The sequence below is a fragment of the Filicampus tigris genome, chromosome 2 (genome assembly GCF_054856515.1).
Source record: "Filicampus tigris isolate MCC_2025a chromosome 2, RoL_Ftig_1.0, whole genome shotgun sequence".
In the NCBI taxonomy this organism is placed as follows: domain Eukaryota; kingdom Metazoa; phylum Chordata; class Actinopteri; order Syngnathiformes; family Syngnathidae; genus Filicampus; species Filicampus tigris.
The window spans coordinates 24,756,142-24,772,075 of record NC_141218.1 but is presented as its reverse complement, the minus strand read 5'-3'; the positions used below and the strand labels follow the sequence as shown (position 1 = coordinate 24,772,075).

Genomic DNA, 15,934 nt, shown 5'->3' with positions numbered 1-15,934 from the left:
GGCAGACCTATCCAGAAAAAAATAATTTAGTTAAAGTAGTCTCTATATGAATGAGCATTGAATAATATGAGATACCAGATTAGGGACTGACACTTTGATTTAAACACACACTCACACTGGATTTCTGTATTTGAAAAAGGTTTATTTTCTATTTCTACTTAAAATATTGTCGCTGTCCTGTGAAAAACACATATCTCCAATTTTGGAAACGTTTTAAATGTTCTCATTAATGCGATGTCTGTAAGGCGGAAACCCCATTCGTGTAAAAATAAGAAAAATTTAAAAAATGGAGATAACTGTTTTTCACAAGACAGCGATGATATACAAAAAACACCCAAGACTCTATACCAGGGGTCCCCAAACTACGGCCCATGGGCCGAATGTGGCTCGCCTTCACCTTTGCCCCCTGAACAATACCAGAGACGCATTAGGATTTTTTCCAGTCTGGCCACGCGATTGAGACAAATACACGCATAGAACGTGGCATTCTAGCTCTTTGACACTAGAATGTGATGACGAATGAGCTGTGCATTTTCTTTTTTAACTTCTGGAGAGTGGGTGAACTTCTCCACAGTCTTAAAACACATGAGTTTTTTAAAATATTTTTTTATTTTTTATAACTTCATCAATACGTCAGCGTAATAATGAACATATAAAAAATGTTCATTTTATCGAACAGTAGATCAACAATAATGTTTCAGGCATGAGTTCAGGCAAAGGAGACCTCCAATAGTTGCTACACAGTGATCGTGTTGGCTGTGGCTCGTTGGCATGCGAGCATTCGGCAGTGCAGCAACACATTCACAGGATGACAGAAGGAGAACAGGATAAGCACGGTCAGAAAAATGTTCACCTGCAGACACATGCATGGGGAGATTAGTATCATCGCATACATAGAGAACAATGGTTGGTACCTTTCCATTAAAGAAAGTATAAACCACACAACTTTGGGAAAGGGGAAGTTGAAATACCTTTAAACTGACACACAAGTAATAAGAAATACACTGAAAATGTATTAATGTAAATCAGACATTTCTACTTTTATTATTATTTTTGTACCAGAATTGTGTTATTTTAGTTAAAAAAAAAAATCTCATAATGGATGTGAGAATTTCTAAAGCACTTTGGGCACCATATGGTGTAGATGAAGCGCAAACTGGTAAAGTGCATTTACCATTTAACAATATTTTTGCAATACAAAGCTTTCAGTCAATTTAAGTCGGTCACTCTTTGTCTTTTGGGTCTTTGATCCTGCTGAGGACCGCAGCACATTTCCTTGATAGTCGTCAGGTTTCGTTGTCCCTTGTACGGATTCAAGACACCTTGTACTGGATGCAGCAAAGCGGTGTATGCTTCATTTTTTTGTGAGTCATGCACTCACATATAAAGGATCTCCATCCAGCAATTCTTCCACCACAGCAAAGCAGGCATACTGCAGTAAAGAGAAGACCGCTGAGAGACCCAAGATGAGGCCAAACAACTTCCCAAAGTGGCACGGTGGGAAACTACACAATTACCCACCCCCAAAAAAAGAAAAAAAAACACACACATAAGGAGGTGAGTCAATACTGTAACAGGAAAACACAATTACTTTATTTTTGTCACTTGGTATGGTAGAAACTAAGTTCACGATTTCAAAAGGCAACCTTGCCCTGTTTATCAAATAGGATGCAGATCTTATGGAGATTTACTGCCAATCAGATATCAAATATGTGTTTTTCTGTTAATTGTTTCCCAATGGGCACTACAATTCACTTAAGTGCATGTGTGTATATACTGTATGTTTATGTGTTTTTATTCACTCCCCCCCAAAAAGCTTTATGCCATTTGGCAATCAACACTTGTTGCCTGTGCTTTGTTTTGCCAAAACCTAAGTTTTTGTTTTCGCTTTTATAGATCTACTGTTTGCTGATTTTTGTTCTGTATGTATGGCTGTTTTCTGTGTAAGTGGTATTGCTACAGTTTGGCATGACTATACTGTATCTGAAATCATTTAAGTTTACTCACACCACAGCGACAAAAGCACCAATTCTGCCATACAGGAAGTTGTAATTGACCATTTGCATGACAAAGGTGAAGTACTGAAGTGGCAGCACAGGGATGGAGGCGCAAATTGAGAACACCAAGGCCTGCAGTGAGGTCAGGAAGAAGGAGAGAACTGCGGAATTCAGATCTGCTTCTTGTTCACTCATTCCTATGAACATGGACACAAACAGAAGATAAGACATCTGATTAATCACACTATAGAAAATTGATGGATGGAATTGATGTATTCAAGCTATTTTGCTCAAGTTATTTCATCATGTGTCAAATTCATTGCACTGGACATTATTGGACTATTTGAAAAAGCATTCAAGCTTCACTGCAGACAAAGTGTATCAGAGGTGAAACCAAATTAGATTGTTTTGCAAAGAAATGGGCGAAGGTTTCAGAAGGTCAACCACAGCAGTGCCTGTTCACCTCAGAAAAGGCTCTTCTATGAGGAACGGACTGCTTTTTGGGGAACAAACTCCCATCATAGTGATTTTTACATGTGCATGGGCGTAGATGGCACAGGGGACGGGGGACACGCCCCCCTCAGATTCCTAAAGACCACAATCCGTCACCTCCACATACATATATATATATATATATATATATATATATATAAAGCCAGCCTAGCATTCTGAAAAGGTTTTAATTTGAATAGTGCCAGTTTTTATCAAAATGTGCACTGAATGTAAACCTAAAAGGTAACATAACGTAAACATGAAAACACCGCTCGTAACGCGGGTCTTGTACTTTGAAGAGTATTTTAAAGCCCTCGTTTTCCACTGTTTTAATGGGAATCATGTCTTCAGCAAGGTAATAAGTCACTGCCTCAGTTACTTCTTTACACTGCTTGCTTGTTTTTCATGATTGTCCTTATTAAATGACTGTGTTACCCTGGGTTAGTTATGTTAGCTTGGAGCTAGCGACTGCCTCTGGCTACCATGTGTCTGATCTACGTTTGCTTTGGCTGTCGGCGTAGTTTTTTGGGTGCTGTCTCTGTCTCCGCAACTGATTCAACAGGTTTGTCGCTTTGCCATCTGACGTCCGAACCGAGTCTCTGCAAACTTTGCAAATAACTGGTTTGCCCTTTCTCCTCCGAGGAAAACCAAACCAAATCGACACTGTGGATGTGGAGTTTCTTTTCGGGACCAACTCTGCTTCCTGGTGACTTTCCGCTATAAAATTTTCTCAGTTCTGACAAGATTTACCCCTGCCTCGATGATCTCGAAGTTTAGCCTCATCTCGTTTTATGGCTGACAAAAGGACAATAAAACATATCAGTGCTGAAGTTTAAAATCTCCTTGTTTCCTCAATCCCACTGTGTCCACGGATGGAATTTTCCAAAACCAAGATTGTCATTGTGGTCAAATATTGTAAACCAAATCAATACATAAGGGTTTTGGTTGATATTTGGTTTTGCACTGTAGTCATGTTGTTATACAGCATGATGTTTTGATTTGGCATTTGGCTGAGGTGTTATCTTTAAATCATGGCTGCAGCTAAGCAGAATTATTTGATTGCTCCAAATGAAGACATTTGTGGCTCTTAACTTCACTCTGAAGAAGTACTTGGACTTTTGATCTCCCATATTGAGCAAAACAAGAAGTCTGTGAAGGAGGCAGTGACTGATGCGTCGAACATTGTGATTGACCATTGCAACGAAGAGACACTACCCTGGCAAAAATTGAATAGCTTCTCAATGAGTTAAGGAATGTCAAACAAAACAAGGGGCAGGGTGATGCTCAGGCAATCCCTGAAGAAGTCTTTAAAAAATGCTGCCAATGCCTTAAACATTGTCACAAATGAGGAGGGTATGGCATTTCTTTTTGCTCAGCATGAGAACCGGTGATGAGCAGCAACATCTCAGCAACTTCTCTTTCAAGTTGTTTTGCGACATTCTACATAATCCCTTTTTGGACTCCAAAAAGAACAGTTTTGAAGGTGGTCGACTGCTTAGCATGTCCGCCTCACAGTTCAGAGGTTTTGGGTTCATTTCTGGCTCTGGCCTTCCTCTGTGGAGTTTGCATGTTCTTCCCGTGCCTCCTTGTGTGGAGTTTGCACGTTCTCCCCGTGCTTGGGTGGGTTTTCTCCGGGTACTCCGGTTTCCTCATACATTCCAAAACCATGCATGGTGGGTTGATTGGGCACTCTTGATTGCCCCTAGGTGTGGTTGTGCGGATGTTTGTTTGTCTCTGTGTGCCCTGTGATTGGCTGGCGACCAATTTGGGGTGTCCCCCGCCTACTGCCCGAAGACTGCTGGGATAGGCTCCAGCACTCCCCGCGACCCCTGAGTGGATAAGCGGTGTAGATGATGGATGGATGTTAAAACTGTTATTTTAATAAAAATTTCAATCATTATGTCACAGTTATTACCTCTAGACAAAAAAACGCACTCCCCGCGACCCTTGGTGTCTTATAGGCAAAATTCAAGGTCATTGAGGCAGGGGTAAATCTTGTCTGATTTAGACAAAACTTCACCAGAAGAGGTTTTTCAACTATTTCAACAAATTTAGAGGGTTGGAGATTTTATCATGATTCTTTTTTTACATCGTTTTTTTTTAGACTAATTTGCATATTTTTAAAAGATTTTCCTCAAGTCGGACATATAAAACATATTTAAAATGTGTATAAAACTCTAAAAGGAAAAAAAAGACATTTTAAGCCAGCTAAGCTTTCTGAACAGGTTTTAATTTGAATAGTGCCAGTTTTTATCAAAATGTGCACTGAATGTAAACCTAAAAGGTAACATAATGTAAACATAAAAAGACAGCTCGTAACACGGGTCTTGTTCTTTGGAGAGTCTTTTAAAGCCCTCGTTTTCCACTGTTTTAATGGGAATCATGTCTTCAGCAAGGTAGTAAGTCACTGTCTCAGTTACTTCTTTACACTGCTTGCTTTTTTCATATGGAGTGCCCTTGTCGAATGACTGTGTTGTGTTAGGTCACTGATAGTGTAGTGGTACACGTGCCCGAGTTGTGTGTGGGCAGCATGGGATCGATTCCCGCTCAGTGATGGTGTCCGTGTGTGTGCCCTGCTAATCGGGTTGCGTCAGGAAAGGCATCCGGCGTAAAATGCTTTGCCAAATCAATGATGCGAATCAAGCACACACCTGATTCGCTGTGGTGACCCCTGAGGGGAAAAGCCAAAAGGATAACAACAACCATAGGTTGTGTTAGCCTGGAGCTAGTGGCTGCCTCTGGCTACCATGTGTCTGATTTCCGTTTGCTTTGGCTGTCGGCGTAGTTTTTTGGGTGCTGTCTCTGTCTCCGCAAGTGATTAAACAGGTTTGTCGTCTTGTCATTTGACGTCCGAACCGAGTCTCTGCAAACTTTGCAAATAACTAGTTTGCCCTTTCTCCTCCGAGGAAAAGCCAAACCAAATCGACACTGTGGATGTGGAGTTTCTTTTCGGGACCAACTCTGCTACCTGGTGACTTTCCGCTATAGCTTCTCGCTATACAAACAAATTCCTTAACAATCTAATATCGTCATATCGCCCACCCCTGTATATATGATGCTACCTGCTACTTGTGTAAACACACTAGTTACATGTTGTGTAGTATAGTTATAGTTATAGTTATAGTTATAGTTTATAAGGCAGGGAAGCACTGGGAGCGTGCAACCAGAGTTGCATTACAGCGTCTAAATTCTGACACTCAGTGGAAATTGAACACACCGTCACAGGGGGCACGAATCTTACCATGCGGTAGAAAAGGTCATCTTTATGCAATGTGAAAGACAAAAGGAACAATTTTCGGTAGATGCTTATAACTGCTGAATCAAATATGTTGTTGTTGTTTATATTTAAGTTAATACACAAGGAAAACATTTTTTGGTGAGTGATTGGCATCCTTGACAAATAAGAGTTTCATCAAGTACAAATAATGTTGATCCAGTTGGCTTTTTTTTTTTACATTATTATTTAGCCATTATTTCACATGCATATGTGTATACATTATATACGGTGTATATATACACTGTGTATTTATTTATTTATTTATCTATCATTTTCATAAGCTTGGTCCCCCGATTTCCAAAATCCCATCTGCCCCCCTTTGCATTTGTGTTACCTGCCACTGGGGGTTTGCGCTTGTGTCGGTCCATGATGAAGCCATTAATGGGAGATACTAGCAACGCGCACATCTGAGTGAAAGCAAAGGCATTGATGTACTGGCTCACTGCCAACAAAAAAAGAAAAGGTGAGACACAAATGAGTTAACATGTCACTTCTCATTTCGCAGTGGAAGCACTGAATATAGTCATCTACTTTACAATACAATACAATACAATACATCCACCCTTCCATTATCTATACCGCTTCTCCTCACAAGGGTCGCGGGGCGTGCTGGAGCCTATCCCAGCTGTCTTCGGGCAGTAGGCGGGGGACACCCTGAATTGGTTGCCAGCCAATCGCAGGGCACACAAAGACAAACATCCGCACTCACAATCACACCTAGGGGCAATTTAGACAGTCCAATCAACTTACCATGCATGTTTTTTGGAATGTGGGAGGAAACCGGAGTACCCGGAGAAAACCCACGCAGGCACGGGGAGAACATGCAAACTCCACACAGGGAGACAATACAATACAATACAATACAATACAATATAGCACATTTCACAACAGCTACAGCTGTAACAAAGCACTTTACATACAACAACAAAATAGCCATAATACAACAAGTAAAATCAATACATTAATAGGATGGACCGATTATCGGCCGGGCCGATTATCGGCGCCGATATAATGCATTTTGATGAATATCGGTATCGGCCTTTTTTTAAAATCTGATGGCCGATAATACATCAACTTAAAACTGTGTTAACTTCAAGGAACTATTTGTTTAAATTTTCAGTTAACTTTATTAGAGATTGTACTGATCCTGGGAACACTCTGCACCTTTTGGTTTTGTTTGAAATCAAAACAAAGAAATATCCAATGGAAGGTCATTCCAAAAGATGGGAGTAGAGACAAAGAAGGCTCGATCCCCTCCGTGGCGCCGCTTAGTCCTCGGCACCTCAAGCAGCACCTGGTCCGCAGACTTGAGGCTGCGGGAAGGTGCGTAGGAATGGAAGAGCTCGGAGAGGTACGCTGGGGCGAGGCAATTTAATGACTTATAAACAAATAGAAGAATCTTAAATTGAAGACTAAAATGCACTGGGAGCAAGTGGAGGGAGGCCAAAATTGGTGTTATGTGCTCCATCTTCCGAGCTCCAGTTAGGAGGCGAGGATTCATATCGTCGCAGTCAGCCGAATCCGTCCACACTAAACAAACTGATTCAAGACGCCGGATGGTAGATCAGAATTTCCCTGCAGCCGTCCGGAAGTTGTTCTCTATGGCCTCACCGAAATCCTCCCATGCTCAAATTCTTGCCTTAGCGACTGGCAGAGCTGCATTCCACTTGGCCTGCCGTTACACATCAGCTGCCTCCGGAGTCCCACAGGCCCAAAAGGTCCCCATAGGACTCCTTCTTCAGCTTGACAGGATCCCTCACCTCAAGGTACAGACCACCTTACAGCTCCGGTCGGCTGCAATAATGGAGGTGTGGAACATTCTGACTCAATGGCCCAAGCCTCCCCCGGGAAGAGGTCAAAATTCTGCAGGAGATGGGAGTTGAAACTCCTTCTGACAGGGGACTCTGTCAGATATATCCAGCAGACCTTCTCAATATTCTTGTATCATTCAGGTCAGACCTGCCTCTTCGCCCACCATTGGAGCCAACACACCCCCAGGTAGTGATCAGTTTACAGCTTCACTCCTCTCTTCACCCAAGCCGATAAGAAATGCGGCCGCAAGTTCGATCATCAAGTGCATGCATAGGCACCCTTGCTTTGTGCTTTTTCTGGTCCGCCACCTAGGACCTGTTTGCCATGGGTGACCATGTCATGGGCAAAAAGCCCCAGACAACTTAATTCCTATTTTGGGACACACGAACCCCTCCACCATGCTAATGTGGAGAAGGTTAAACGTACGTGTGTGTTTTTTTTTGGATGGGTGGGTTTATGTGTCTTTGAGTGTGGGTGGATGTGTGCATGTGTATACATACCAACTGATGTATCCCCATCAGCTAGACGCTCCAGCGTGGGATTGAGTGTGCCAATGAACAGGTAATGTCTCAGTTGGATCACTGACAACCAGAGAAGGGCCAAGAAGAAGAATTTGGACAGAACACATTCACGGAAAGTTCTCTCTGAGGAAGACATTGCAGATGAGATGTGAAGGCACGTTTTATGTTAAGACCGTGTTAGACTAATTCATGATTGCACACACCAGGTTTTTCTGCTGCTTTCTCTGCAGGTGGCATTTCATCTATTGGTGTCTGAAAAACAGTCTGCACAGTTTCATTGGGATTTCTTGATCTTCTGTAGGATATCCTGAGGTCAGAGAGGACTATCAGAGAAAAGCGTGGGCCTACAACTCACTACAATTTGCTATTAGAGCAGGAGAGATTCAATCTGTAGTCCTAGTTCCTTGCAATTCATCCTCAAATGTTACAATGCTGCAAAGTTGACAACTCTGTTTGACTAATGAGGACCAGCAGTGATACGTCACCCATATCATATCGGCTTGGCCCACTTGGAAGTTTGACTCAAAATCAGACCTCCTACTGCCAAGAGAATAGTAGTGATAATCAGAGCTGGGCACTTGACCCATTTTTGCCGGTCTGGCCGCGACCCTCCACCCTTGACCTGGGTACACTTCCAGCCACGACCCCTCGCCCTTATTCATGAAAATAATCACCCCCACCCCCCCAAAAAAAAAAGTGTCTGTGATTGACACCGCCGCGGGAGAGATGCTAACGGCAGAGGCTTTTTTTGGACCCAAAAGGCCAGTATAGAGCCCAGAGGGTTAATTACCCACGTGTTGGTGGGCAAGCCCTACATTTTCCATTTCTATTGTGTACTTCGGTATCGAGGTTCTGGGAAACAGGAAGATCGTCCTGAGAAGGTGATGGATGCTGCCAGCAGCCAGGAACAGGAAAGTGGCCCTGAGGGGTATGCCAGCCTGGTACACCAACTGTAGCATCAAAGTGAAGATCATCATTGATAAACTTTAACAGCTGCCAAAAGGCATCGCTCCCACTTAGGCCTTGTCTACACGTAGCCGGGGTTTTTTAACAACCGTATATCCCCTCCCCCTCGCCTGCGTTGGAATACACATTAAAAAAACGCATCCACACGTAACCGCAGAAGTGCGTTTTCAAACGCACGCCAAGCCTCTAGGCGGCAGTAGTTAGCCAAATACTGTCCATTTGGAAGAATGTCCGTCTTTTGACATCACTTCTACGAAACCAAAAACACGGCGCCAAACTCGTTCGGGAGAACCAACAAGAGGTAAGAATTGCTTTCAAACCTTTCACCGAGAAGCAGTGGTTGGTTGCAGGCAAATAATTAAGCCTGGCTATAACCAACGCAGCGCCGCGAGAATCCATGTTGACTCGAATGAAAACACAAGTCGTGCTAGTGACGTCAGAGCAATTTGTCGCGCAGCGACGACGTAAATCTCCGGGTGTAACCATCCACACCAAAACGCGGATCAGGAGATATCCGGAGTTATCCGCAAATCTCCACTGCGGCCGGAGTTTTGCATTTTCACTGAAAAAACTCTGGGGTCGTGTGGATGATAGGGCTAACCGCAGGCTTATATCCGGCGTTTTCAAAAACCCCGGTTACGTGCAGACAGGGCCTTAGACGCACTTTGACGATGAGGAAAACGGCCGAGGAAGTGTTGAAGGCCCCATTGTAGATCGTGATGACGGTGGAACGATGAGCACCAAACAGATTTGCCACCTTCAGGAGGAGAATTTCAATGGGTGAGTATCACATTTGTTATATCACAAGCAGCTCTCTCTTAAATCACTAATGGTTGAACACTAATGCATCTTTAACACATAAAAAGCAGCTTGAATTGCTCATTCTTACTCGCGTCTCATGATTGAGGATAATTGCATTAATTTAGCTGTCTTTTTCCCTAAAATTGTTAAATCGAATTTTATTTATTCGTTTTTGTTCATTTAGTTTAGTTTATCTAACTTCTAAGTTGATTAACTGTAGTTAAAAACAGCTATTTTGTACATCATCACTGTCAGTCTGAAGCCTCATATTTCCAAATTTGTGCTGAAACAGAGTTACCCCTCGGCCAACTGCAAGACCTTTGTGGAAAACCAAACCTCATGTCCAGGACAGTAATTTGGAGTGAGAATCCTGTAGCGATGGTGAGCTGTTGGTTGCAAGCAGCATTACGGAACAAGGCAGTATAGGTATTCCGTGAACTGATGGAATGACAATGTTGGATTTCTGCTAAGTCAACATTGGAGGCTGACATGCAGTGGTATACCTGTGTCAGAGCAGATGAGCGTCTTGTTAGCATATTCCACCCTTGGAAGGTGAGAGGGCCAGGTCAAAGGGTGCTCGTGGCAGGCACAATAAAGTCCTAGCTTGCTCTCTTGGTATGGCCTTTAGATTGGGGGAGGGAGGGAGGTGATATCCAGGCTCATTGAAGCCTCATGGCTTTTGCAAAATGGAAAATTGAAGCCTTGTCTTCACCTAGCCGGGTTTTTTTAACAACCATATATCCCCCCGCCTGCGTTGGAACCGCGGAAGTGCGTTTTCAAACGTATGCCAAGCCTCTGGGTGGCAGTAGTTAGCCAAATACTGTCCATTCAGAAGGACAGTAGCGGGGACTTGAGGAGAGGGTACAGCAGACTGAAATCAATTGGTATGACAACATAAACTTCAGATCTCCATTTTGGGGTTTCTCACAACTAATGTCTGGATTATGAAGTTTAAAACAAGTTAACTCCTTCACGACAGAGTTTGATTATAAAGCCAAAACAATGGATTGATTCAGGACTATTAGTAGGCAGTTTTAATGAAAGCAAATCAGTTGTGTGAGTGACTACCGCCAGAAGAAATCCGTTACGGTCAACAAGTCAGCTTGGTTCACTGACATTTTCTTAACCACAGATGTGTCCACAAAACAATCGTTAGCACGCGAATTGATCAGAGCTTTATGATGCAGCTTTTGATGGCTGAATGATTTGTAAAATCATCAAATCAAAGAAGATGGGACGGGGATAGTTTGTCAGCATCACGCACCCGCAAATTAATCTGTGAATATGCAGTTCATTAAACAAATACAATGATCCACTAATGATCTACTTCATGCCCATACACGTGCCCATTCATGTGCCCATTCACATGCATGACTGGATTTACCAGACGCAGATTAATTTGGTGATTGCGTGTTGGTATGTAGTTGGGTGTGCGTGATTTCCTAACTACATTCCAACATGCCATCACCAACTTAATCTTTATAAATTTGCTCCACGACTGAAATAGTCACTTGAAAAACACAAAAACTTATTGCAGATTATCTACTGTACCTGCATGTTGGTAAGCAGCATCATTCCACCCACAGCTATGAATGAGAGAGCTGGGTAAAGCAACATGGATAGTGCTGATAGAGAGAGAGAAAAATGAGGAAGGGCAGAGCATCGTCACACGCATTTTATGATAATAGGAGTTCTAACTTTTTGTTGTATATGAGTAGCCGCATGAGAAGCCTACGGGTATGTTCTACAAATATCTCACCAATGACAGGACATTGTTATTTCCTATGAATTTAGTCAAAGTGATCATTTGAAAATGTAAACACTTGCAGAGATTAGAGGGGCACCATGCACTTCCTATCCAGATGTATGACAAAAAGGCGATTTTAAATATGTGTAAAATACGGAGGGGGGGGAGCAGCAAATAGCAAAGATCCAATTATAATTAACTACCATTGAAAGGCATTGGGAAAATTGGGCTTGGGGGTTGATATACATTTTCCATGAAAAACAGGGGTTGTCTCCCCCAACCCCCAAAATATATATGTTCTTTTCAAAACAGGTGAATCTGTCGGTGAAAAAAATTACGAGTATATTGTGGGGGTCCACTGTAGTAGAGGAAACATTTCCTCCGCAAATTATTTATGTCTCTCCCCCCCATTTCTTTTTTTTTTTTTGAGGGGCCACTCAGTGTCAGCGTGGTCCACATTGCCCATCCCTGTCCTAAGACAACCACAACAGTCTAGGTATGATCAATTCATTGCTCTGAGAATGAAATGACCTGTACAAATGACAATATTCACAGGTAGAATTAATTAACCAGTTAACCCATTAACTAACCAGTACCAAAGAAGTAGTTCTCAATTTCAAAAGTGTTGGTAACCCCTGGTATGGGAAAGACAAAGATGGAGGTATTTACCTGGAGTTGCAAAGGCCAACATCAAGATACCCCCAGTGTGAAGGGCTCTGGTGCAACACAACACAAGTCATTATTTGCACCTGTTTACCTTTGGCTTTGCATCAATCTGCATTTTGTTGTTGTGTGCATGACAATAAGGTGAGGTCATTTGATTTAAATCAATTCTGCACCATGATGCAATAATACATTTTATTGTATTAGCTTTATAGGACAGACAGTAGGTCAAACATGAACTAATTGGTGGTGTGATTTCAATATCTTATCACAACACTCACAATCCAAAGAGCCGAGCCACCAAGGTACCGAAGCGGTCGAAGATGATTCCATTTAGAAATGTCAGGAAATTATTCATGAAGGATGCGATTGTGAAGACCAGAGAGAACTGTTCATCCTGCCCCCTGCAATCTGACACAGACAAACAGACAAACAAGTTATGATTGGTTCAAACGCAAAAGCCGCCAAGCACCGTTCAGACAAAAAGAGAGAATCGTGCCTAATATCAGAGTGTGTTGTGAGTAGTTTGCTGTTCCCTTTTATTTTGAAGTGTTTGCAGTTCCCTTTCCTGTGCTGGTTTCTGTTTTTGTTTTCAGGGCTGGGCGTGCACAGGTGTGCTGAGCTCACACTTGTTCTCCATCACTCATCCAGTATTTAGCCTCCGGTCAAATCTCTACTCCTCGCCAAAACGTCTTGTCTTGTGCAAAGGAACAGGTTGTATTCACCTTCTGCTAACAAAGCAAGACTCGAGTTGTTTCCAAGTGCTGAGTTGTTCTTATTTTGCACTTCGCTGTTCCTCCGAGTGTGTACTAGTGATTTTTAGTTAATTACTTTGTTTTTGTTGGAGAACTATTTCCTGGGCTAAACCAGTGCTTCGTATTTGGACTAATTTCTTCTTTTGTTCTCTCACAGCCCCAAGTCTTGAAAGCTCAGCCGCTGCCACGCCCAGTCCTCAGTTTCTTTGTTACTTTGATTCTTTTCTTAATAAAGTTTGTTTGTTACTTTAACTGTCTGCTCTTGGGTCCTACCACTTCCAGCCTAACTTACAACAGACTGCATGTTAACTGCAGATACAACGCCTTACCCATTTTGATGCAGCTACCATCATATCCATTTAAGCCAATCAAGAGCCCATATGCATAAACGTAATCAATAATGTCACATACCTCCTCAAACGTCCGCACCTCGTCAACTCACTGTTATGATCGCACTGATTGTGCTCAGAGGTGAACGAAAAAACTGTTCAAGACAGATGATGTCGTGAAGCTCATCGGGGTAGTGAGTATTAACGATCCTGTCGCGAATGAACCCCACAGTTCCCCAGAATTCAAAGTCAGAGGAGAGAGGAGCAAAACTGACCTTGGACTTGTGAGCCATCACTCTTGGTGGTGTTGACGCAAAAGGAGCTGAAGTACCCTTGCGACTTCAGAAGGAAAACGAGGGAGGCCCACCCGAACATGATCCCTGCAAAGAACAGTCTCTCCACCTTGCCACTGACGAAACAGAGGGCTCGTTGCACTTGGAAGCAGTTTGGACACAGCGACATTGTTCAAGCGTCGTGCGCACACACACCTGTCAAGGAGGAAGTGATGTAAAATCAGAAATCTGTGCCCATTTCTTCTTGTAGCTCTCTCTATTTTTCTGTCTATGCTGAATCCACCTTGACAAATATACTGTACTATGGTAACCATTAGCACGTCCGCCACACAGTTCAGAAGTCGTGGGTTCGATCCCGGCTCCGGCCTCCCTGTGTGGAGTTTGCATGTTCTCCCCGTGCCTGCGTGGGTTTTCTCTGCGTTTTCTCCCATATTCCAAAAAAACATACACTTAGAAAAATGCATCTGCTAGTCTTGGGGGAAACAGTGAAAGAGTCTAAGAGCAATGGTAAGTTGATAGGACACTCTAAATTGCCCCTAGGTGTGATTGTGAGTGCAAATGTTTGTTTGTCTCTGTATGCCCTGCGATTGGCTGGCAACCAATTTAGGGTGTCCCCCGCCTACTGCCCGAAGACGGCTGGGATACCCTTGTGAGGACTAGCAGTATAGATCATGGATGGATGGATGGATATATATGGGTATATAATGGAGATAAGTGTTTTCATATGATAGTGACAATATATATATATATATATATATATATATATATATAATGTATATAAGGGCTGTCAAACTAAAAGTTTGGAGATTAATTTAAATTTTGTAACGTATTAAAATGAATAAACTCAGTTAACTCAGTTAGCAGCTGACCTCTGCCCACTTTGCAGCCAAGCTAGTAGTTTTACTTTGAAAAGTTGCTCAATTGCTCATCGGAGAAATCCAAATTGATTTGCGCACTTTGCAAAGCCAAATTCAAATACCATATTAGCTGTACGTTTTTGGTGTATCGTTCAACAGTTGTATTTTACAGGAGAAGAATCGTATACAAGGATCAAAGAAAGCTATTAGAACAGTCAGAATCAAAATAAAGTTGTTGTTTTTCAGGCAGTCGTCTTCATAAATCTCATTGGAATGGCACCAAACAAAAGTTGCAGCAGCATCGTATTTCCCAATGCAGATTCGTCATTCATCACTGAATTTGACTTTTATCCAGTCATCCACAATCCACAACTAATTTTCCTCAGCTCATTGTAACCTTGTTGTTTTTTCAGTTTAGTTGTTAATGGTGGGTTTTGTATAACCTTTCTGTATTTAAATCCCATTTTCTTTGCGGTTTAGTACAGTTCGGTTACTTCCAAGATGTTATCCATGTGTTTAAAATTTTACATGGCATGACCCCACCTTCGCTCTCCATCTTTTTAAACCTGAGCAGGAGGCAGTCTGGGTCTATTAGTCCCTCTGAGGAAAAGTTTCTCCAGCAAATCGGCCTTTTCACTTAGAGCAGTTAATTTTTGGAACACCATTCCTCCACATATACATAATGTAGACACACTTATGTCTTTTAAAAATGTTAAAATCATGGTTATTTGAGAAACAAATTTACACACATAATGACCACTGACTTAACTTTTTTACTTGGACTGTTTTTGTGCTTCCTGCCTTCTGCTATTGTCACACTTGTCGTTTTGTGGTAGTAATGTGTACGTAATGTAATTTGTTTTTCTGCGTACTATTCTGTGTTTTGTGTAGCGAAACTGGGGGTCACTCGTAAGAGTGTAGATAGTCAATAGCGATAGGGAGCAATGCCTACATTACTCCTGCTCGCCTCTAGGGGCACCACGTCAAAATCTTCGGTCATTTAGAGGGGAATTTGACCAAAAAAAACCTCATTAAATCAGTCTTGAAATGTGAAGGCGCTACAATAAAATAAGTTGGGAGTTCTTTTAACAAAATAGAAGTTGACCCAAACACACACAATTCACGCTTGATTTCTGTATATGGACAATGTTTATTAACTACAACTAGTGAAACATACAAGACAATGCTACGATATGGCAAGCCTAAACAAATGAAGAAGAAAAAAACAAATATCAAAAAATGATTGGGAGGTAAGGAAAAAAAAAATAGGACGTTTTATAGATGAGTGTGAGAAAGTGTAGAGGTTGTGGGTTCCTGGCCTTCCTGTGTGGAGTTTGCATGTTCTCCTCGTGCCTGCGTGAGTTTTCTCTGGGTACTCCGGTTGCCTCCCACATTTCAAAAACATGAATGCTAGGTTGATTGAA

At 42.2% G+C, this 15,934-nt stretch overlaps 1 protein-coding gene across 1 annotated transcript; it reads right to left on the bottom strand.

The window, feature by feature from the left end:
- Positions 1-1,497: 1,497 nt before the first annotated feature.
- Positions 1,498-13,822, bottom strand: LOC147151866 (equilibrative nucleobase transporter 1-like). Its single transcript, XM_086020749.1, has 10 exons — positions 13,636-13,822; positions 12,558-12,687; positions 12,283-12,329; positions 11,418-11,491; positions 9,730-9,822; positions 8,937-9,049; positions 8,303-8,406; positions 8,079-8,222; positions 6,101-6,208; positions 1,498-2,194 (listed from the first exon to the last, which is right to left on the bottom strand). The coding sequence occupies exons 1-10, from the start codon at positions 13,820-13,822 to the stop codon at positions 2,004-2,006; spliced, it is 1,191 nt and encodes a 396-aa protein (XP_085876875.1). The 3' UTR covers positions 1,498-2,003.
- Positions 13,823-15,934: the final 2,112 nt, after the last annotated feature.